At 53.0% G+C, this 24,680-nt stretch overlaps 1 protein-coding gene across 1 annotated transcript in view; it reads right to left on the minus strand.

Moving 5' to 3' along the window:
- Window positions 1-2,491: 2,491 nt before the first annotated feature.
- DGLUCY (D-glutamate cyclase) overlaps window positions 2,492-24,680 on the minus strand; it is a 69,666-nt gene continuing 47,477 nt past the window's right edge. Inside the window, exons 10-13 of the mRNA XM_059688118.1 lie at window positions 21,645-21,793; window positions 14,561-14,680; window positions 8,852-9,003; window positions 2,492-2,950 (exon numbers count right to left, since the gene is read on the minus strand). Coding sequence (XP_059544101.1) covers window positions 2,801-2,950; window positions 8,852-9,003; window positions 14,561-14,680; window positions 21,645-21,793 — 571 coding nt within the window. The 3' untranslated portion in view covers window positions 2,492-2,800. The remainder of the gene's footprint in view (window positions 2,951-8,851; window positions 9,004-14,560; window positions 14,681-21,644; window positions 21,794-24,680) is intronic.

Consider the following 24,680-nt stretch of genomic DNA (forward strand, 5'->3'; position numbering starts at 1 on the left):
AAGTGGGACTCAGTCTGCCTGACCTGCACCAAGGAGAAGGGGACCATTGATCTACCTCGCTGTGCTTCTGTGGAGGCACTGTTTTGGGGGCTAGGACATCACATTGCTGACAGAGATCGAGTTGATGTGACCTGCAGTTAAGCCACATCTTCTCCTTCCTGCCCAGAGCTGTGGCCTTTTGAATCTGAGAGTTTGACCTCATTGTGGAGCCCATGGGGCCCACACAGAATGGGTAGGAAGTAGAAGAACGCCAGGGGCTGGACGAGGTAGGGCTGGAGGTCAGCAGGGCCTGTGCAGGGAACGGCCTGGCCCAGCTGAGGGAGGTCCACTTGGCCAGGGGACAGGCAGGGGGCTAAGGAGTCCTGACCCCCTTAGCTGGTTTGCTTGCCTTCAAGCCCCACCAGCAGGGGTGTGGGGCGTGGGCTCCTTAATGCTCCTGCCCCTGAACACCCACAGAGCATCCCGGACACTGTCTACCTGGATCCCCCCAACCCCGCATTCCTTGAAATGCCCAGGGATGCTCACATGCCCCCGAGTCTATCCTGGTGGAGACCCCAGCCCATCTCCCCCCCACCGTGCAAGGACGAGGTCACCTCTTGCCCCCCGGTAACCAGCTTCTCCAGGTTGCAGCCACGCCACTCCCCACGTGGACACAGCCCCTTCCCCAAAGCACAGCCAAGACCAGGACAAACCTGAACAGAACTTGACTGAAGGCCTGAGCAGGAACCATATTGTGGAAAAGCATCAAAACTGGATCCTAGAACTCAGGGCGCCAGTGGTCCCTGGGCGGCCCCTGCTACGGCGCCTTCTCCTGGCTTCCCTTACACCGTGGCCCCTGCTGCACGGCCTTGGGCTTGCCTCTCCCTGCAGAGGGGCCTTGAGACGCCTCACTCCAGAGCTCGGACCCCGACTCTCTGGCTTCTCTGGGCTCCGCCGGGTCTGAGCCTTTTCCCCAAACAGCTTAATCATCTCCCCATAAACTTCTGCCCACAGCGAAGACAACTCGTTCCACAGCCACGCCTCAGAGGCCCCGCGCTGGCGCAGAACTCCATTCCTATTACAAAACCGAAGGCACGTTCGTGTCTCCCCCACATGAGTCAGAGAGTGCCGGCTGCTTTACCGGTGACGTTTCTCGCTTCTAGCCACCAAGGTTTCAAAAATGCAGGGTGCAATCCTATCAAAATCCCGTGACACGGAGCTCTGCTGTCTCAAATCAGGGGCAAAACTGTCATTGGAGGAGAGCTGGCCAGGGAAGCTTACCGCTGGGGGGGCGGGGGGGGGGGCGGGGGGGGTGTCCGGGGAGCTGTGGTAAGTTGCAGGCGGAGGGACTGTGAGCTCATTACAATGGGCGCCCCGGCCCTGATGCCACACCAGCAGGAGCACAGACTGCACATGGAGACTCCCCGCCAGAATGCCAAAGGGAGGTCTGGGCCATCCTCCCCCCATCCCCGCTATGTCTGGCCAGGGGCTCTGCCACGCCCCTGTGGGGGGAGCACAGGAGTGAACCCAGATCACTTCCTATACACTTAGGGCTTACTGCTGAGTGCACAACTAGGGGTAGTTTCTACAGCATGTGTTCCATGCTTTCCAATCAATGCCCCATAGAGAAGCAAGCTAGACATGTTCAAGAAAATAAACTAGACCGTCAAACCTCAGAGGGAAGGCAGGGGAGGCAGGTAAGAGACCAACCAAAGGGCTTGTATGCATGCCTATCAGTGTAACCAATGGACACAGGCAGTAGCGGGGTGAGGGCATGTGCTGGGGGTGGGAGCAGCCGGGGAGAGGTCAATGGGGGGAAAAAGGGAGACATATGTAATACTTTCAACAATAAAGAATTTAAATTCAAGAAAGAAAAACAAACTAGGCAGACTCAGTTAGCATCTGGGGCCCTAGCCACCCCCTCCCCACCCCCGTCTGGATGAGCCAGCACAAGACACTACCGGGCTGGTCCAGCAGGTATGTGTAAAGGGATGTGGTCAGTGACTCCGTTTCTGGTTTTGTCCGGAAATGTGCAGTGGGAGATTGTGAAGGAGATAGGGACACGCTGGCTAGAGTTGTCCGGGAGGCCTCTGTGAGTGACTTAGGTCCTAGAGAGCCTGACCTGCCCAGGCTCCAGGAGTGTGGCTGCCCGCCTCACCCCTGAGCAGGGAGGGCAAAGCATCTGGATCCAGGCAGGGTATTGGGGGTGGGGGGATGAGATGAGGAGGAGGTGGGGGAGGAGGAGGCTCCCAGGTGGGGGCTCAGGCGGTGTGGGGACTCAGGAGGTGAGGGAGGGGGCGGGGAGTGATGGTGTGAAATGTTAAGGTGGGGGGATCTTTTGCTAAGCAAACAAAGTGCTGTTTGAAAAGAGAGCATTGCAAAGGTATATTTCCTTGGCTGTGGTAGTGAGTAAACCTTGAGTAAAGTCCCAGAGTTTCATAGATACGCACGTCACATGTGTGCATCTTACTGTTTCACAGTTAGCATGGGGGCTTGCTCATGGCTCTTGGTCTGCCTGGCACTTTATTGCTTACCATGTGGCCTCCAGAGCACGCCACGTGGGCGGCCTGAGAGGCTAAGGTGAAGGAGGGTTGACAGCAATGCCTCTGGCACCTGACAAACAGAAACAAACACTGGGAGGCCCAGAGGAAGGGTCCGGGGCCCACCTGCCCTATGCCCTCCCGGAGGTGGCATGCAGAGTCCCAGGCCAGCTCCCGGGCTGGTGCTCATTTGCAAGGCTGGTTCAGAGGCCCTCAGGGACTCCTCCCCGGTCCGGACATGGCCGTCTGTCCCGTACTCGCCACCGGTGTGTTGGGTGTGGTCACTGGCGCCCCGTGGTGACGTCCAGCAGCTTCTGGATCATCTGGGCGTGGGTGCCGTGGAAGGGCAGCCCGTCCACCTCCATGCCCACGTTGCCCGAGACGCCACTCCGGACTCGGTGCTGCACCAGGATGCTCAACATTTTTTCTTCCTGAGACAAGAGGAGGCAGAGAAAGAATTAGCGAATGGGGGAGGGGAAAGAAACACAGACAAGCATGTAAGTGGAGGCAGGGCGTTGGACGTGACATGGCCTCTTCTTCACGACGACGTGTTGATTAAAAATACGAATGCCACTGGGAGACTCCTCATGAAAAACAATCCTAATCAGAAAGGATAGATGCACCCCTATGTTCACAGCAGCACAATTCACCATAGCTAAGATTTGGAAACAGCCTAAGTGCCTATCAGTAGATGAGTGGATTAGAAAACTGTGTTACATCTACACGATGGAATACTACGCTGCGGTAAAAAAGAAGGAACTCTTTCCATTTGCAACAGCATGGATGGAACTGGAGAGCATGATGCTAAGCGAAATAAGCCAGCCAGAGAAAGATAAATATCACATGATCTCACTCATCCTATCTAATAAAAGAGAAAAATGGTAATTGGTGTACGACGATACCCTTTTCATTGGCTAATCAGGGCTATATGCAAATTAACTGCCAACTATGATTGGCAGTTAACTGCCAACAAGATGGCAGTTAATTTGCATATGTAGGCACAATGCAGGGAGGCGAAAGGGAAAGCAGGAAGAAGCCCCCTGCCACTGACAGTGATCGGAAACCCAGGGGGGAGCTAAGAGCTGGGGGGCAGGGCAAAGGCGGCCCTGGGGCCGCCTTTGCCCTGCCCCCCAGCCATGATCGGAGAATCAGGCGCCTTTGCCGCCCTGGCCAGTGATAGCAGGAAGTAGGGGTGGAGCCAGCGATGGGAGCTGGGCACGGTCGAAGCTGGCAGTCCCGGGAGCTAGGGGTCCCTTGCCTGGGCCTAAAGCGGAGCCCACGATTGCGGGGCCGCTGCAGCTGCGGGTCCCCGCTGCCCGGGCCGGACACCTAGGCCAGAGGCGTTAGGCCTGGGCAGGGGCGGAGCCTGCAACCGCGGGGAGCTGGGGGTCCCCTGCCCAGGCCTGACACCTCTGCCGGAGGCCTCAGGCCTGGTCAAGGGGCCGATGCGGTGATTGGTGATCGGAGGGTGATGAGGGTCAACTCCTCTGGCCGAGGCATCAGGCCTGGGCGGGGGGCAGAGCTGGGGATTGGGGGGATATGATGGTCCCCTTGCCCAGGCCTGAAGCCTGGGTCAGAGGCGTCAGGCTTGGGCGGGGGGTGGAGCAAGCGATCAGAGGGAGATGGGGGTCCCCTGCCCAGGCATGATTCCTGGGCCCAGAGGCCTCAGGCCTGGGCGGGGGCCAGAGCCAGTGATCAGGGGGAGATGGGAGTCCCCTGTCCAAGCCTGACACCTCTGGCGGAGGCGTCAGGCCTGGGCAAGGGGCCGATCAGGTGATCGGAGGGTGATGGGGGTCTATGCCTCTGGCAGAGGTGTCAGGCCTGGGCAAGGGGCCGATCAGGTGATCGGAGGGTGATGGGGGTCTACGCCTCTGGCCGAGGCATCAGGCCTGGGCAAGGGGCCGATCCTGCGATTGGAGGGTGATGGGGGTCAACGCCTGAGGGCTCCCAGTATGTGAGAGGGGGCAGGCTGGGCTGAGGGACACTCCCATCCCCACACACACCCCGTGCACGAATTTCGTGCACCAGGCCCCTAGTTTATGGATAATAAAGAACATTATAACCTGATGAACAAAAAGATAGATACAGAGCAGAGAAGCATCGATCAGACCATCAAACCTCAGAGGGAAGGTAGGGGAGGGTGGGGGTAAGGGGGAGAGATCAACCAAAGGACTTGTATGCATGCATATAGGCCTAACCAATGGATGCAGACAACAGGGGGGTGAGGGCATGAGTCAGGGAGATGGGGGGTAATGTGGGGATAAGGACACATATGTAATAACTTAATCAATAAGGACATTTAAAAAAAAAAGAAAATCCTGCATCCTGCTTTGTCGGGCTCCAAACCCATTCGCCAGAAGCAGCCACAGTTTGGGCTGTTTCTTCTGCATATTCTTTCCATAATATGCTTTTTCTGGAAACCTGCATTTTCTTAACAAACACTAACGAGTCCCTCCTGTGGCAGGGGCAGCATGGGCTGCTTCCCGCCTACCTCGCCCCTGCCCAGCTCTGCATTGCCTGCCGCTGGCCTCTGACTGTGCCAGGAAGGCCCCCATTCCTCCCGAGACCCCGCTGTTAGCCTCCTGCGGGGAGGCGCCAAGTCCTGCTGCTGTGGCCTTGCCCATCGATATTCCTTGCTGTGCATGTGGCAGCTTCTGGAGCGGGCAGAGCCATCGAGGAACTACAGGCCCCTCCTCACGCTGCAGCCCAGGGCCCAGCAGGCAGCGTGGCTGGGGATCAGACGGATCTGACTTGGGTCCTTCCTGGCAGGTGTTTCATCCTCTCTGTGCCTCTGTCCTCATCTGTACCATGGAGGCGGCGGGGGGGCGCGTTTGAGCTGTCTAAAGTGATGTGCTTCCCCTCCTCTTTCCCGCCACTCGTCTAAGCCACCAGTGTGTCTGTCGGGCTGAGAAACTCCTCTCCCAGAGGAAGGTAGATCTCAGGTGAAAACAAAAGGGGAGAGGACGGTGCCTGCGGGGAAGAAGTCAAACATGTCCTCCCCCAACCCCCTTCTCTCCACAAAGTAAGGAGGGGTGAGAGGACAGAACCAAGAAATCAAGACCAGGAAGATGTGACAGCTTCCTGCTCGGGCATTGCTAATCCACTCAGTCACCCACCCAAGTTCGGAGGAGCACCTGCTCCGTGCCAGGCCCTGAACTGGTGACACAGTGGTGGATGTGACACGGTCCCTGCCCCCGGGGCTCACAGCCCAGATGTGTGCTCAGGCAGGTGGGGGGGGGGGGAGAGGGGGATGGTCAAAGGACAGGGCAGGGCACCTAACCCCGTTTACTGGGGTGGCTCAGGCAGACTTTCAGGAGGAGGGCCAGCCAGGTCAAAGGAGCAGAAGTGGGCCCAGCAAGGGGCTACGAGCAGCACTCACTGAAAACTTTAAAACAATGGCGAGAGTGCTGGCAAATGTCACCGGGAACTGTCTCTGCTCTCAGCTGCCCCGAGAGCCTGCCATTTCCGTCCTGCCCTGGAGGCCAAGGTGGAAGGGAGGCCCGAGAGCGTTTCCAGAGCGTGTTTGTCCAACAGCCCCTCCCAGGGGCCAGCCGACCCAGAATGGCATTTTCCGCCCTTTGTTTGGGCTGTATTCTCCCATCTCTCTTCTCCATGGGTCATATCCTCTCTTTATGGGGGAATGCTCCTGGGACCCTCCGGCCACTTCCTCCCAGGACACCGCTGCTCCCACCATTCGCATCCTCTGGGTCCCAGGGAGGACCGTGTGGTCCTCAGGGTGCGCGTGGCCAGTCAACAGGAACCGGCTGGCACGCAACCGCGAAGAGCCATGGAGATGAGCTGGACCGACGGTGAGTCCTGAGAATCTCCCAGGAATCACGTCTTCCAGGAGCCTCTCCAAGGGGAGAGGGTTCTGGTGGGGAGAGAACGCCAGGGAGCGTGGAGGCAGAGCGCCGGGAGGCTGGTACACCCCTCCATATGGAGCCTGTGGAGCAGGAGAGGAGGGAGGGAGCACAGAAGGGAGGCAGAGTGGACAGGCTTGAGGCCTTGCTCATTGTGGGGGGCGACAGAGGCCCCAGGATGACTTCTGGGCTTAGAGGCCGAGTGAGCGGCTGGTCACCAGTGACTCACGGTGGGAGCAGGGTGGACCGACATCCATGGTTAGGTGGTGTTGCCGTGCAGAGTGGAGTGGGAGAAAGGGGTCTCCTGGGAAGCTGATCCTTTTATATTTGTGAATTGAACCCACTGTACACTTAAGGTTCCTGTGACTGATATCGGTTATACCTCATAAAAAAGTCAGGAAAAAAGTGGAGAGAGATCAAAGTCAAACATGGGAGCCCAGCATAAGGCCAGAGGCCATGTTCCCGTCTCTGCATCATCCATCCATCCATTACCCACTCATCCGTCAGTCTGTTCATGCACCCATCCATCCAGCTAGCCAGTCAGCCAGCAGTCCTTCCGCCAATCCGTCCATCCGTCCACCCGTCTATCCATCCATCCATCCTCAGTCCCTCCTGTGAGGTGTCATCAGTTGGCTCTTGGGCCCTGAGAATGTCTGGGGAATGCTCTCCAGCCATTTGTTCTGCCCTCAATTAAAACCCCAGGGCACAGCCAAAGGCTGGAGTGGGCAGGTGTGGCTCCCGGGCTCCTCCATGTGGTGCCCATTCAGTTGCCAGCCCTTTCCACGTGCACCTCTGTACCTCTGCCCTTTACTTCCACACCTCCTCTGAGTCTCAGTGTGCTTTTCTCTTTCCTTCTAGTTGTAGAATTTCCACTCAGCCAGCCTTCCTGTAGTTCTGGATGATGTCCGTTTTGTCTTTTAGTTGTATTTTTGAAGTGGTTGTGCAAGGCAGCAATTTCCGGTGTTTACCTATGCCACCATCTTGGTTTCTCTCTGTACTTTTGCTTTTAAAATGTTCCTTTTTGTCTTCGCTATAAGGGTGGTGCATTATTAATACATTTATGAAGGACTGGGTGGAAACTTGGAAGGAGAATTTTCCATCCCTGGCTTAAGTGTTGAGCTGTGTGACTGCGTTTGGCTCATTCTGGTGTGTGAATCAGGGATCATGTGTGAGGCAGCCCCCTGAGTGGGGTTTTTTTTTTTTCCAATTAAGATCCAGGAAGTGCAAAGAAAGCACAGAAGGCCCTCTGGGTCCATCTAGTCAGACCATTTCCCCAGAAATTATCTCTTCTGCGAGCCCTGCTTCTCCCTACCCTCCCGCGTGGCAGCCTGGCATTACCAGGAACTGGTGCCCTTACAGGACCTGGGCAACTTGTGAGCCATGCTGAGAAGAGCCCAGAGCACAGTCAGAGGCCCGGACCCAGACCGCAGCTCTGCCTCTTCGCTGATGGTGCTGGGCAAGCCATTCCCCTCTTGGGGTCTCAGCTCCCTCGTTTGTAAAACAGAGACACCACCAATCCAGGGAGGTGCTGGAGAGACGGGGTGGAGCATTGGGGCAGGAGGGAGAGACAGGCAGAAGGAAAAGGGGATTGGAACGGGTACAAGACAATGTTTATAGAAAGAAAAGAGGCAGCAGCGAGGGGCTCTGGATCCTGGGATGAGACGCCCTCCTCTACTCCAGCGCACCCCCTGCCGACGCCCCCCCACCTCGTGAGCAGCCTCCCCACTGAGCACTGAGCTGGTTCCCACCTCCCAGCTTTTGGTTCCCGCCTTGCTTCCTTTCTGAACTCTTCCCCTTCTCCTGGGTTTATTCCTTCCAACCTCCAGCCCCCAGGGTCCTCTTCCCACCTTAGTCCTCCCACCTTCACTCTGGGTGGGCTAATTGTCCCTGCCCCCCTGAGGTTGTAGTGCCCCTGGATGGTGAACTCCTTGGAAGGCGCCCACAGCTGCAGGCACCTCGTTTTATTGCACACCTTACTGCACTTCACAGGTATTGCTCTTAAAAGAAACAAAACAACCCCCGCCTCCCCCCGGCCCCAAGGCAAGACCCTCCACCAGGAAAAAGAGTGCGCCTCACTTTATGGCGACACTGGCTTTATTGCGGTGGTCTGGAACCCAGCCCGCAATACCTCAGGTCTGCCTGTATATTCAATTCTTCCAACAATGCTGCTGGCCCCCAATTTACAGACAAAGGAAACGAGGCTCAGACAGGTTAAGCAACTTGCCTAAAGTCAAACTAGAAGGAAAACGGGCATTGATATCAGGTCTTCCTTAATAATTTAGGATCATGAGTAGGTCAAAGGTCATCCAATCGAGTTCAGCTGGGACACCTTTGCGTCTAGGTAGGTTCTGCCTCTGGCTGTTGATGGTCAACCGTGGTGCTGGCCCGTGGCTTAGGCTTGGACAACAGGCCTACTCACCCAGGGAAGAGGGGTTCCCATGGGTGGTGAGGGGGACAGTGGGGACCTGGTACCTTAGCGATGGAGGGGAGCGCCTCGGTCCAGCGTTGCTCCCCAGGTGCATGGGAGGGCCCGGTTGCCTTCCTCAGGTAACGTCCATGGACCTCGCAGGAGTTCAGGATGTACAGAGCACAGGCCAAGGCGTAGCCTCCCCAGTTAGAAACGCCTGGAACAAAATGAGATTTGAACGCGGAATTGGTGATGCCGTCCATGGTCCCTCACCTTCCTCTAAGCATCAGAACTCGTCTCCAGAATGATCCCAAGACCCGAGGCACCTGGAACTTGTTGGAAACACAAAGTCTTACCAGTGGTTCTCAACCTTGGCTGCACATTAGAATCACCTGGGAATCTTTTTAAAATCCTGATTTCTGGGCCTCATCCTCCGGGTGCAGTGATTCTAATGTGCAGCCAAGGTTGAGAACCACTGTCTTGGGCTGTAGCCCGGATCTACTTCATCAGAAACTCCACAGGGGCGTGGGGCGTGGGGCCCACGCGGAGTTTTAATAAGCCCTCCAGGTGATTCTGATTCAAGTTAAAGTGTGAGAAGCACTGCTGCCCAGCACCATTTGGATATTTATAACACCGTTTGTTTAACATAATTCACTTAATGTAACTTTATGTCGCTATGAACAAAGCTCGTAGATTTATTGAATTTGAGTCCTGCCTTCGGTTGCCTTGGCCGGGCCAGACCAAATGACTTCTGGGGGCTTGTTTGGCCCGTGGGCAGGCCGTTCCCTGAAAGGGCGAGGGCTACGCCCTCCATCTTGCCCCGGATCCTCCATTTTTGGGCAGCAGCCATTAGCCATGTGCTCAGCAAGGAGCTTCTTCCCAGAAGCCCAAGCCTCTGCTAGCCACACCTAGGATTTCTTTAAACTAACCAATGATAATCAAGGGAAGTGCGCGCCATAGATATGACCACATCCTGTGTAACAAGACACCGACTTGCGCCTGGCCAATCGGCAGGGCCCACAGTCCTCTCTCCTCCCCTCACTCCAACCCCCCTATAAAACCCCTCTCCACACAGAGCTTGCTCTCTCTCTCTGCCTCCTGCCGCTGCGTCAGTGAGTGTGGTGGACGGGGAGCTCGAGCTAGCTCGAATAGACTCTTTGCTATTGCATCGGACTCAGCTGGCTCCCTGGTGGTCTTTTGGGGATCCTGAAATCTGGGCATAACATTCCCCACCCCTGCTCTAAGCTGCCTGCGTTATATACTGTTAATGCCCAACCGACTCACCGTCAGAGAAAAAGGTTCAGACCATCCCCCGAGGAAGCCGTCCCAGAACTCTCCCTATGGCGTGGCTGCCCAAAACCTCAGGCTGCATGGAAGCCTGTCCTCAGAGGGCGGGCAACAGCCCCGCCACCTGAGTTGTACCAGCCCTTCCTTCCTCTTTTATCCGCCAGCCCCAAAGGGCCAGTTCCCACTCTGGGGACCACCTCACCTGCTCTTCTCCGAAACCTGCTGGAGTCAGTTCTCCACTCGGGTGAAGGATTGATTAAGGACCTGCGGAGCTCTAGGTGCTAGAGGATTGAGAAAGGTGGGGTGCCCTGGTTGCCAGTGGGGCTCAGTGGTGATAGCATCGGCCTGGAAACCGAAGGATCTCAGGTTCGATTCCCAGTCAAGGGCACCCACCTGGGTTGCGGGTTTGCTCCCCACCACCCAGTCGGGGCACCAGGGCTCCTGCGGGAGGCAACCAGTCGATGTGTCTCTCTCACAAAAATTTCTCTCTCTCTTTCTCTCCCCCTCCCTCCCTCCCTTCCACTCTCTCTGAAAAGCAATGGAAAAGAATGTCCTCTGGTGAGAATTAGCAATGAAAGAAAGAAAGAAAGAAAGAAAGAAAGAAAGAAAGAAAGAAAGAAAGAAAGAAAGAAAGAAAGAAGGAAGGAAGGAAGGAAGGAAGGAAGGAAGGAAGGAAGGAAGGAAGGAAGGAAGGAAGGAAGGAAGGAAGGAAGGAAGGAAGGAAGGAAGGAAGGAGAAAAAGAAAGAAAAAATAAAAGAAAGAAAAGGAAGGGGAGCTCCCAATCAGGGGAGAGCAGGAAGGTGCACACAGCCCACCACAGGGTGGAACAATCATGAATGAGAGGTTCACAAGGGATTATGGGAGCACTGAGAAGGGCACTCATTTTGACTGATTTGGAAAAGTGTCATTTAATATGGGCCTTGTAGACTGGGTAGAATTTGCCAGAGGAAGGGAGAAGGTAGAAAAAATCCAAATACCCACTGAGTACAAAAGATACGGCATGAAAATACAAGTCATGTATTAGAATATGATGGATGAAGATCACGTGATAATAATGATACCGTAGTCCACTGATTCCATGATGCGCTTTCTTTTACATTTACATCTCTGAACCTGAGATGCCTCTTACACTCAATACTATCTTACAGATATAAATGGCAGTGTTTTTCTTTCTTAGCAGTATATAAAATAATGGTAATTCTTGTCATCAGTGGCATCTTATAGTCAATGGAACAAAGTGACTTGCTTCAATGGAATGCTTACAATGTGTGGCCTTACATGGGATGCCCCTGGCATCCTTACAATAAGCCTGCGAGGTATAGGCATTTATTATGATTTTCATTTACAAAACTGGGGAACGGAACAGAGGGGTTAAGTCACCTGCCTAAGGTCACACAGCTAGTAAGTGGTGGGCCTAAGATGTGAACTCAGGCTGCTGCCTCCAGAGCCCATACTCTTAAAAAAAATTTTTTTTTAAAAAGTTAATTGTGTTAAGAACCACAACAACAACCCACATAGAACTGACCATCTTAGCCATTTTCAGGTGTATAGTATTAAGCATACCCACACTGTTATGCCACCCTTGAGCCCATACTCAACCTCCCGGCAAGTGTGGAAATAAAAACATATGCATAGTGATATTAAAGGGAAAGAGAAGTATTTAAAGTGCAGGTTTGCCAGGTAGAAACTACATACAATGGGCATGTATTGAGCATGAGAACTGGAAGCTGACATGCAAAACTAAAAGTGCTGACAGTTCTGCTGAGACGGTGGTATTTCTGCCGCTCCCATCACCGTCACCACCTGCCTTTTGAAAATGCCTATAGTATTGTTGTTACATCATCCTTTCAATGGAAAAATTAAACTCATGCTGCATCTGCACAACGACAGGAGCCATGCATGGCTGGATCCTGGGGTACATAGGGGGATCAGGCACATGAAGCTGGGAGGGCCCCAAGACCAGGAAAGGGGGCTGGACTTGAGCCCACAGGCAGGGGCCCTGCTGCTGGGGGCCTGCCTGGAACAGGATTCCCCTAGGTAAGCCCCCCCCCATGAAAACCCCCACACTCGGGACGGATAGGACTCCACCAGGGTGCTACAGACCCCCCTATAGAGGATAAGTAGGGTGAGAAGGTGGATAGTACAGAACTTAGATTGAGAAGATGTGCCATACTGAGTCCAAAGAAAGAAGACTCTGTATTGATATCTAGATTAAGAAGATGTGCCATACTGAGTCTAAAGAAAAAAGACTCCGTATTGATCTTTTAACATATATGCTTGTTAGCAGAGGAATTAAGGTTACTCCCAGTCAGACAGAACATTTTATACAAGAAATACGTCCATGCTTTTCTGAGGAAGGAAAGGTGCCGGAAAGGTAAATGTAGAGGCATGGGAGAAGGTAGGCCCAAGGAGCCTTATCCTTAACCCCACTGCAGCCTTTCCACCCCGGGAAAGTGCAGGATTGGCAAGCTCTCCCTGGGGTGATAGATCAGGACTCAGGTAATAGCAGAAAGCACCAATCCTACTCTTAAAATGGATACAAGAGAGCGTTTCAGGTTTTTCTTTTTAATGCCTGCTTTTAAAAAATAAAAAAGGGGGAATTTGCCGGGAGCCGGTCCATCCTTGCTGTTTCAAGGGACCTGGCATATATGGCATACGGTTCTTAATATGTTTGCTCACCTTCTTGGCGCTGTGTTTTAACCAAAGTCACCTCTCCGAGAAAGGTTGAATCCCCAGGTAGGGATTTTCCCCTGAAGTTAGGGAGGGAATAAAACCCCTCAACTAAGTGCCAGGCGGGTAATTAATCCCTTTAACTACAAACAATCATGCTTAAACTACATAATCTTTTCTCCCTGGAATGGAGATAAGAAACGCCCTAACCTTTGTAATAGAGATTGATAGGATTCAATCAACTGGTATAAATACAGTTGTAACAAGACAGAAACACGCAGAACTCAGAACAGAATCAAGAAGACAGAACCTACACGGAGCCTGGAGACAGAAGAACTTCGCTGGAGAGAGCATGCCGGAGGATCCTGGAGAGGGACTGGCCTCAGAGCCTAGAGACAGAGCCTAGCGGGAGAACATGGCAAGGGATCCTGGACTGAACCTGACTGCAGAGGTTGGCAAGAGAGCCTGACTAGAACCTGGCTACTGAACCTGGCTAGAGGAACCTGGCTATGATGATCACCCGAAGGCTGCCTCCGTGTCATTCCTTCTTCGCCGACTCCGTCCACACCTTTGGGGACCCCTGGACCCGTTGGGGTTGGACCCCGGCAGGGGCCCCATGTGCCCTGAGTCCCCCTGCAAACTCATCTCTATGCTGGTTTGTGATGACAGGACAGGACAGCAGGCCTTTAGGGCCGGGGCGCCAGTGGCGGGTGGACCCTGTCGGGCCTGAGGAAGCTGGGCCCGGCTGGTTGCTGACCCGTCCCGGGTCTGCCTCCCTCCCTGGTGTCAGGAGCCGAGGACGGAGATGAGCAGGGCTGCTGGACCTCCTGACTCACTCTCCTGGGACATCCCCCTGCCTACTGCCCCGGGTCCACCCAGCCGGCTACAAGCCCAGCAAAGCTTCTGTGGCCGCCCAGCCCAGGGCGTTACACAGGTTTCTTCTGACCCTCTGCAAGCGTGAGGACAGCGAGGCTTGGGAATAGAGCTGCCATCGGCCTGATTCAGAGCCCTTGCTCTTTCTGGGCTACACTGAGCTGAGGGAACAGACGCCATTCTCTGTCTTCAGGTCCGAGCACTCCCAACCCTAACTGGAGGGGACCCTGTCCACCTCCCGCAGCCCCCAAATCACAGGTTTTCATCCGAAGCTTCCATTCCACACAGCAAGCCCTCGCCCCACTGTCAAGTCCTCTCCTCTCTTTAGGGGACCCCACCTGCTGCTGAAGTCACCGCATCAGGGATGCAGCGGGCCAAGCCTGTGGGGTTTGACCAATTTTACGAAGGACCTAGAATCTGGGTGGCAGATAAACTTGAGGAAATCTGAGAACTTCCAGAGAAATTCTCCTGAGGCTCTTCCCCTGGGATCCAAGACCCCAGGATACGGGGCGGCAGATAACGGATCTGCCAACAGCCAGCAAACTCCAGGCCTGGGGGTTTCCTCCTCCTCTTCTGGGTGTCCCAGGTGAAAAGCGAACCCAGAGTAGAGACCAGAGACGTAGGATGTGGACATCTTTTCAGATGCCTACCTGCCATCTCTACATCTTCTTTGCGAGCTGTTTCAGGTCTTTTGCCCATGTTTTAATTGGGCAGTTTGTTTTCTTATTGTGGAGTTTTTAAAAGTTCTTTGTATTTATTGATTTTTTTGCGGGGGATAAACTTCTGGCTAGACAGGCTCTGAGCCAAGCCCCTCTCCCTAGGCAGCTAGGCCCCTCCCCCTGGGCAGCCAGGCCCTGCCCCCTAGGCAGGCAGGTCCCCCTGGGCAGCCAGGCCCCGCCCCCTGGGCAGCCAGGCTGCACGGGCCAGCCCTCCTAGCACTCACCAGCGATGACAGCGAAGTCAGCCTCCACGTCACAGGCGATGACATCCCCATTTCGTATGTGGCTCTTCACGGCCTCCTTCACCTTGCCCATCCCAAGTTCATTGCCTCCGTCACCAACCCCTAAAGGAAAGACAAACCGAGTCAGTATATATAGGATCAGGCCAAATGGGGTTTGTGGGGCAGGGCCACCCCTCCACACAGGCCTCACTGCCTCTGGGGAAAGAAGCGGGTTGGCTACGGATATATTTTCAGATAACCAGGAGATGTACGTCTCCTTTAGGTATTCTAGAAAGTTCTCTAGTTAAAAATGAGTCCAATTGTGGCCCGGCCAGTGTTGCTCAGTGGTTGAGTGTCAACCTATGAACCAGGAGGCCACAGTTCAATTCCCAGTCAGAGCACACGCCTGGGTTGTGGGCTCGATCCCCAGGGTGGGGCACGCAGGAGGCAGCCCATCGATGATCCTCTCTCATCATCGATGTTTCTATCTCCTCTCCCTTCTTCTCTGAAATCAATAAAAATATATATTTTTTTAAAAAAGATTAAAATGGGAACATACCATGAATGGAGCTTGCAGGAGTGGGAGCTGCTCCAGGTGAGTGAGTGGTGAGTGAATGTGGGGGCCAGGACATTCCTTACACGACTGTAGACTCTATAAACACTGTACCACTTAGGCTACCCTAACTTTAAAAAAAAGCGTTTTCTTCCTTCAATAATAAATTCACCTGAGCTTATTGTAACTATTATCCTTTACAAACTTTAAAAGTTGTTTAACTTTTTGACTCATCAACACTAATAAAAGAGAAAAATGGTAATTGGCGTACAAGCTACCCTTTTCATTGGCTAATCAGGGCTATATGCAAATTAACTGCCAACTATGATTGGCAGTTAACTGCCAACTAAGATTGGCAGTTAACTGCCAACAAGATGGCGGTTAATTTGCATATGTAGGCACAATGCAGGGAGGCGAAAGGGAAAGCAGGAAGAAGCCCCCTGCCACTGACAGTGATCGGAAACCCAGGGGGGAGCTAAGAGCTGGGGGGCAGGGCAAAGGCGGCCCTGGGGCTGCCTTTGCCCTGCCCCCCAGCCATGATGGGAGAATTAGGCGCCTTTGCCGCCCTGGCCAGTGATAGCAGGAAGTAGGGGTGGAGCCAGCGATGGGAGCTGGGCACGGTCGAAGCTGGCAGTCCCAGGAGCTAGGGGTCCCTTGCCTGGGCCTAAAGCGAAGCCCACAATCGTGGGGCCACTGCAGCTGCAGGTCCCCGCTGCCCGGACCGGACGCCTAGGCCAGAGGCGTCAGGCCTGGGCAAGGGGCCGATCCTGCGATTGGAGGGTGATGGGGGTCAACACCTGAGGGCTCCCAGTATGTGAGAGGGGGCAGGCTGGGCTGAGGGACACTCCCCCCCACACACACACCCAGTGCACGAATTTCGTGCACCGGGCCCCTAGTTTGTAATAAAAACTTAGCCTAAAACACAAACACATTGTACAGCTGTACAAAACTATTTTTCTTTATATCCTTATCCTAGAAGCTTTTTTCTAGTTCTATTTTTTAACCTTTTTTTTTTTAATTTTTAAACTCTTTTAAAAACTAAGACATAAACATACACACTAGGGCCACGCAGGGTCAGGACTATCGATATCACCACCTTCCACTCCCCGTCCTGTCCCACTGGGAGGTCTTCCGGGGCAAGGACACACGTGGAGCTACGGTCTCCTATGGCAACAAGGCCTCCTTCTGGAACACCTGAAGGGCCTGCCTGCGGCTCTTCCGAGGAGGGCTCACTGTTTTCTGAGACACGTTCGCGGTGGTTTGCTTGTTTTAGTTTTCCATCACAGATTTGCTGGTCAGCAGATAATGCACCATGAACACTCCTCTCTATTAGTGAAAACCTTTCCATGTTGGTTTCAAACTTTTTACGGAGCTGTCAAGGTCTGCAGAAGTTTCTGCCAAACCCTTCACTGTGAAATTTCTTGGGGATTCTTCTTCCAATTTAAAAAGAATATATTCTTATTGATTTCAGAGAGGAAGGGAGAGGTAGAGAGGGATAGAAACATCAATGATGAGAGAGAATCATTGAACGGTTGCCTCCTGCATGCCTGCACTGGGGTTGGAGCCCGCAACCCAGGCATGTGCCCTGACCGGGAATCGAACCATGGCCTCCTGGCTCACAGGTCTATCTATGCCCAACCACTGAGCCATGCCAGCCGGTGGGGATTCTTCTCCTGCACTCTCCTTTTCTCTTGCCTCTTTAGTTATGCATTCCTGTTCCAGCTCCAACACCTCCTCATTGGTCAGTTCCTCAGGAACCACCGCTAGGAGCTGCTCAATGCCATCCGCACCTGCAGCCAGGTACAGGGCTTTGCCGTCTCAGCCACAGCCTTGGTGACTTTTGCAACTTCCTCATCCTTGGCAAGTCCTCTGACGTCATGGACCAACCTCTTGAGTGTCCTCTTCCAGACGCCACTCATACACTCCTGGAGGACATCAGCCCAGCCCAGCAAGGCTCCTGATGCGGAGACAGATGCTGCAGGCCTTCATCGTTGCCCCGGCGCATTCTCAGTGTCCTCCTCAGGGGCAGCAACAGCCTGGGCAAAGGTCATCCTCGGGGAGTAGGTCTTAAAAGCTGTTTTAACTTCTCGATGGATTGTTTGGATCGCAGAGACGGTGTTTGGAGAGAGAAGCGCCTCTTCGAGACTGGGATGAAGATCGCCAATAAAAGGAGCGTGTCTGGGAGCACTGGCCACAATAAGCAACGTCTTGAAAGACATGTCAATCTCCAAACATACCTCTCCCTTCTGCTGACAGAGCCCCCGAGGAGGGCGCCTCGGAAGAGGAGCTGGGTCACCCGCGCCTTCTTGTTGCCCCTGTAGGACTCTGCTCGGTGAGAAGCTCGAAGGCCTGGGGTCCTCACTGTGCCATATTAAAGGGATTCAATTTGTAGCCTGCAACACAGCCCCAGCAGAAATGTTATCCTGTCCTTAGAAGCCTTGAAAGCTGGCATTGACTTGGCCTCCGCATGGACGAAAGAACGTTCAGGCATCTGTTTCCAGCATAGGGAGGTGTCATCACTGTTGAATGTTTGTTCTGGTAAGTAATTTTCCTCCTAAATAAGCTTATCTAGAGTTTCCAAAAATTCCCCAGCCGCCTTCACACCGGCACTGGCAGACTCACCACTCACTTTCACATCATGTATGAATAACAATTCTTTAAAAAATATATGTGTTTATTGATTTGAGAGAGCTGGGAAAGGAAAGAGAGAGAGAGAGAGAGAGAGAGAGAGAGAGAGAGAATCCATGTGAGAGGGAAACATGGATCGGTTGCCTCCCATATGCACCCTGACCAGGGACCAAACCCACAACCTGGGCATGTACCAGACCAAGAATCAAACCAGTGACCTTTGGGTGTACAGAACGAAGCTCCAACCAACTGAGCCACACTGGCCAGGGCTCAATACTGATTCTGGAACTGCTTCAGTCACCTAGAGCTAGCAGGAAATTCATCGTAGCCGGGTCCACCCTTTTCTTTCAACAATACACTTCTTGCTTCATCATGATCGTCAGGGTGCTGAGAAGGACATGCTTCTGTGTCTGGCCCCTAATCCAGATCATCAGACGTTTCTCCATGTCTGCTACGGCACCGTTTCAAATGTTCGTTGGTCTCGTTGCTTTCAGTGAAACAGATCCTATAATGACTTTCGTTATTTTTCCTTGTTCGTCAAGACGGTAGCTGTGGTGGAATGGGAGAGGCAGACTGGTGAGCAGGGGCCGCCACTGACTTTCCATCGTCGGAGACCGTCACCACTTTCAATTTAATTTCAGTGACTCGACATGGCCTCTGAATGGCAACGTTAGCAGTGATTTTGTATGTTGGGGCCCATGATGAACAAAACACAAGATTAAATCAAGCACAGGAGAAAAGGGTGCAGTTAGGAGACTCAGTGACATGGCACACTGCTTTACCAGGACAGCAAACTTTTTTTTGATGTTGTTAATTCTCACCTAAGGATATTTTTTCCCCATTGCTTTTCAGAAGAGAGGGGAAGAAAGGGAGGGAGGGGGAGAGAGAGAGAGAGAGAAACATCGATGTGAGAGAGACACATCGACTGGTTGCCTCCCATATGCACCCAGACAGGGGGCAGGGAGCAACCCCGCAACCCAGGTACATGCCCTTGACTGGGAATCGAACCCAAGACCCTTCAGCGTATCCGCTCTAACCACTGGGAAACACTGGGCAGGGCTACAGCAAACTTTTTTCTATAGAAGTAGAAAGAGTACACTCTAAAAGAAAGATAAAGATATAGTAAATACAGAAACCAATAACATAGTCATGTATTATCATTCTCAAGTATTATGGACTGTCCATAATGGTATGTGCTATACTTTCATGCTGTGAGTGGCGCTGTAGGTCTGTTTACACCAGCATCTCCACAGACACGTGAGTAATGGAATGCTCTGACGTCTGGACAGCTACGGTGTCGCTAGGCGGTGGGACTCTTTTGGCTCCCTTATAATCGTAGGGGACCGCCCTTGTAGATGCGGCCCATGTGGACCGGAACATCAGATGCCTCTCATGATTGCCAGTTTCTGCATCTGTTTCTACAAAGGCTTGGACTGTGAGGTGTGGACAAAAAGGGGCCACATGCTGACCTGACCGGCTCAAGGGAGGCCTGCATGGCGGTCTTGCAAACTCAGGGACCTAAAATAACCACAAAGGATGGTCTGAAATGAAAAGTCTAACTAAAAGCAGTTATGGTGGGCAGTCACGTCCGAGGCTGGTATCTTCCCTGACAAAGGCCAGTCTTTACCTTAACTGAGCCTACTGTCTTTTTGTGTCTACGATAATATATCGTTGGAATGTCAAAGTCATTTTCCTTTTTCCGGACCCCTCAAAGCACAGGCACTGCTCTGCGGAGACCACCAATCCCCTCGTTGTTATTGAGTTAACTGTTGACCGTTGACTATCCTGCACCCACCCAAGTAAAAGAAGTGTGTCTGTCATTTACTTTTTATCCAATCCCAGAGGTTTCCCCGCTTTGCTTTCTCCCGCCTCCCTAATCTATCCCCAGTGGATTCCATGTAACCCACTTATGTTTCCTCTTTTTTTAAAAATATATTTTATTGATATTTTACAGAGAGAAAGGGAGAAGGATAGAGAGTTAGAAACATCGATCAGCTGCCTCCTGCACACTTCCTACTGGGGGTGTGCCCGCAACCAAGATACATGCCCTTGACTGGAATCGAACCTGGGACCCTTCAGTCTGCAGGCTGACGCTCTATCCACTGAGCCAAACCGGCTAGGGCTACATCTCCTCCTTTGGTTGTAAGGTGAACAAGGTGAAAAAACACCATTCTCAGGAGCAGTATCCCAAGAGGTTGAGATTCTGCTTCCCGACAACTGTCAACAGTTCGGCTCAAATAAGCTCACAAAATTCTTGACAGGTTTGCGTGTTTTTATACGTTAACAGAGGGAACTTCCACCAGGGGTAGCACTCATTGTGAGGCGGCGGAGCGGGGCAGTGGAGGTGACCCACCTGGAGACCTGGACTTGGCCAAAAGGATGGACCATGGACCGTTGTGGCAACCTAATTCCTTTGGTCCGCACCCCGAGGGTTTTTCTCCGAACAGAACAGCGTGGGGACCGTGACAGCCCATCGGAGGAGGGGAAATAATGACAGCACCTAGCAGTGGTATTTCGCCTCTTTCTGTCTCTGCTCTTGAGCCTTTTATGACTTTCATCCTGTTCACTCCTCAAGCCAGTCCAGCGAAAGGTGGGTGTCTGGGTTCTCATTGGAGCGCCCTGAGGCAGCTGCCTGGGGAAACTGAGGAATAGGGTGTTTGCTGATGGAGCCACGAGGAAGGACCCTCAGGGGTAAGTAGTCCTGCTGGGCACGGGGCTGGGGGAAACCACGGGAGGGGCTTCAGCCCCCGAGGCCCAGAGAAGCACCCAGAGGCCCACAAAGGCGGCAGCTTGACGGGGCCGCAGTCAGCCAGCTCCCCTGGGATCTCGGGGGGCCTCAGTGGGGGATCAGCATAAATTGGGGGGTCTGTTAGGCGGGGAACAGCAGCTCCTTTGGACCCCGATTGCTCCTTTGGACACGGAGACCCTTTCCTTCTCCACCCTGGGAACATCCCCTCCCTCCCCCCACCCCACCCCGCCCCGCCCCCCAGGCTCTAGGTCCTAGGCGCCCTGCCCAGAGCAACAGGAAGCACAAAACCAACCACACAGTGGATACCACGCCCCAGGCCGCTTCTGGGAAAGACCAGGGTGGGTTTGCAGAAGTTTTCAGCTCAGCCGGGAAGACTTTCATGGACTCATTAGAACCTTAAAAGCCCAAGGTGACTAATGAGTCTGGGAAGCGCTCCAGGGTTGGAGAAAACAGATAAAGGCAGACAGAAGGGCAAACGGGTTAATGACGGCAGGTCCTGATCCCTATCGCCCCAAGGGGAGGAAGCCTTGCAGAAATCCATCGAGTTCCTGAGAAGCTTGTCAGGTAGGGTCTTGGGAGCCTGGGCTCTGCTCTGGATTCTCCCGGCAGCGGCAATGAGCTGGGCAAGCCCCTTCGGCCTCATTTTTGGACACTAGACCTGCCTTACCTACCTCACAGGGTTTGGAGAGGCTTCAGCAATACAATCAATGCGAAACCTCTTTGAAAACGATAAAGTTCTGTACTTTCCGCGAATGACCACACTAGGATGCTGTGAGCAGTCCAAAGATGGCACTAATCACATCGTTAACACGTATCTTAAAATTAAGATGCTTCCTAACATGATACATCGTATACTTGGTACATTCACCCCATGTGACCATGGTAATATACCGTGCCTTGATATTATTATTATTCTATTATTAGTTTTAATAGTTTAGAGCTGGGCAAACAGAATGCGCAAGGTTCAATGTCATTTCCCTCGGATGCTTGTGGGAACGCTGGCTTTCTAAATGACGTTGTCATTATTGTCTACACAGACCCTCTCTGCAGTGGAAAACAATGGTCCCCCATATAACTCTTTCCTGTCCTGTGTTCAATAGTCAATAAAAAGGCATGTAGTGCGGACACGTTCTGAATTCCTGGTGCCTCTTGCTTACCCGTTGACGAGATTCCAGGAATTTTCTGGGCTACAAGGAAAAGGTCGTCAATGGGGTCCACCAAATGCTTGATGTTCATTTTCCTGGCGTTGTAGTAATTGCCGTCCGCAGCCCTGCCCGCGCGCTCTATCGCCACCAGGTGGTCGAATCTGCCGGGGAGCAAGAGCACAGAGGCCTGAAGCAGAGGGTGCTGCCTCCTGTAGCATCACGGCTTTTGGGTGGAGGACAGGTTACTCTCTCTTGGATTCCTTCATTCCTACAGAACGTGGCTGAACGGCTGCTCTGTGGCAGGGCCTGTGCTGGAGCTGGTCTATCTGATCACTGTAAGAAGTGATATCAGAATCTTTAGCAATTTATTAGAGTCGGAGGCCGTGAGAGCAGGAAGGCCGAGGGTCAGGGTCAGGGCCGTGGACGATGCCGGAGCCTGGCCCAGATCTCCGTGAACCGGCGGGGGAGCCGGCTCCCAGGGCTGTGAGTGTTGGCTACTATTGGCCCACCACTGCCCCTTCCAGGCTCTTGCTCAGTTTACAGACACAAACAGACCAAAATGGAATTGAAGTATTAGAGTCTGGCCCTTTAAATACAGTTCCTCATGTTGTGACCCAACCATAAAATTATTTTCGTTGCTACTTCATAACTGTAACGTTGCTACTGTTATGAATCGTAATGTAAATATCTGATATGTAGGATGGTCTTAGGCGACCCCTGTGAAAGGGTCGTTCGACCGCCAAAGGGGTCGCGACCCACAGGTTGAGAACTGCTGTATTAGACCAATGAATCTACCACATGATAAACTTCCTCAGACAGGAAGAGACAGAGAGGTAAGGGGTACAGGTGGTGTGGTGGGGGAGGATGTAGGCTGTGGCATCAGCTCGCAAGTCCTCATGCCACTGGCCTTGGGCGGTACCCCTCTCCTGCAGTGTGGGAAGTGAGGAAACGCCCACGAGGCACTTAGCGTGCAGCACCACACCGCGGTGCTCAGGCTCAGGGGCTGTGGTTGCTCTTATTATTGGAGGAACATTGTGTTGATCATTCAAGTGAAGAACAGAGAAATTGCACTTTTATATCTCTCTAAATCTGCCCCATCCCATGATGGAGTTCTTCAAAATCTTAACTCTGCTACGGAAACACTGTGGGGCAACTCAAAAAATCTAAATAGAATTACTATGGGAACCAGCAATTCCACTGCGGTATACACCCCAAAGAACTGAAAGCCGGGTGTTGAAGAGATAGTTACATACCCATATGCCTGGCAGCATTAGTCACAATGGACAAAAGGTAGAACCATCCCAAGTGTCTATCAGCCAAGGAACACATCAGCAAAATGTGGTCTCCGCATGCTATGGAATAGGATTCAGCCTTCCAAAGGACAGGAATTCTGATACCTGCTACAACGGGGATGAACCTCAAGGACATTTTGCCAGGTGAAATAAGCCAGTCACTAAAAGGACAGATCCTATGTGATTCCATGTACATGAGGGCCCTACAATAGTAAACATGTCCTATCTAATAAAAGATAAAAAGGGTAATTAACTGTACCTCTGCTACGCTTCCCATTGGTTAATCAGTGAGATATTCAAATTAACTGCCAACAAAGATGGCGGCCGGCAGCCATGCAGCTGAAGCGAGCAGGAGGCTTGCTTGCTCCAGTGATGGAGGAAACCAAGGTTCCCCACCTGCTGTGGTCCGTCTCTGAGCTCTGAAAGCAACAGCTCCAAAAGCAACAAAGTTTCAATTATAGAAGGCAAATAAATCCCAGAATAAAAAGAAAAAAGGAAAAAAGGAGAGGCTGGGAGCTTCAGTTGCCGGCCAGCCTGAAAATGGCCCTCAGCCCCTCACCCAGACTGGCCAGGCACCCCAGTGGGGACCCCCACCCTGATCCGGGACACCCTTCAGGGCAAACCGGCTGGCCCCCACCCATGCACCAGGCCTCTATCCTATATAGTAAAAAGGTAATACGCAAACTGACCCTAACAGCAGAAAGACTGGGAATGACTGGTCACTATGACACACACTGACCACCAGGGGGCAGATGCTCAATGCAGGAGCTACCCTCTGGTGGTCAGTGCGCTCCCACATGGGGGAGCTCTGCTCAGCCACAAGCCAGGCTGATGGCTGCCAGTACAGCGGTGGTGGTGGGAGCCTCTCCTGCCTCCTCAGCAGCGCTAAGGATGTCCGACTGCAGCTTAGGTCTGCTCCCTGCTGGCAAGTGGACATCCCCCGAGGGCTACCAGGCTGCCAGAGGGATGTCTGATTGCCAGCTTAGGCCCAATCCCCCCAGGGAGCAGGCCTAAGACAGCAGGTGGTCATCCCCCGAGGGGTCCCAGACTGCGAGAGGGCACAGGCCAGGCTGAGGGACACCCCCCCCCCCGAGTGCACAAATTTTTGTGCACCAGGCCTCTAGTAGAGACATAAAGTAGAACGGCAGGTATCAGGGGCTGGGAGTCGGAAGGAATGTGAATGGGGACACAGCTCCCGCTGGAAAAATGAAAGAGTTCTGCTGGAGATGGATGGTGGGGACAGCTGCACAACAACATGTATGTCCTTAATGGCACAGAACTGTGTACTTAAAATGGCAAAAATGTGAATTTTATGTTGTGTATATTTTACCATAATAAAAACAACATCGTAACTCCGGATCCTTTCTCTGTACGTGTCTTGAAAAACAAATCTTCCTGCCGGTCCACGTGCCTTGGTTGTGCTAGAATGACGAGCAGGTGGACAAGCCGGCCCTGAGCAGGTGCTGGAAGGTCACCCAGAGGCGATGTGCCCAGTGTGGGACGGGTGGCCCTTGAGAAGCTAAGCGACAGGAGGAAGAAGCTGGTCCTGACTTCCCTCTGGGTGGACACAGTGGTGATGAAAATCAGCTCAGCGCTGAGCTCTGGGCCAGACCCGTGCAGCCTCTGTTCTAGAAGGAGAGCACTGTGCCTGGACCTTCCCCAGGAGCATGCAGCACCACCCCTCCTGAAGGTGCATTGATTAAAAAAAAAAATTATATATATACATATATATATAATTAGAGGCCTGGAGCATGAC

This window comes from Myotis daubentonii, chromosome 1 (assembly GCF_963259705.1).
Source record: "Myotis daubentonii chromosome 1, mMyoDau2.1, whole genome shotgun sequence".
NCBI classification, from domain to species: Eukaryota; Metazoa; Chordata; class Mammalia; order Chiroptera; family Vespertilionidae; genus Myotis; species Myotis daubentonii.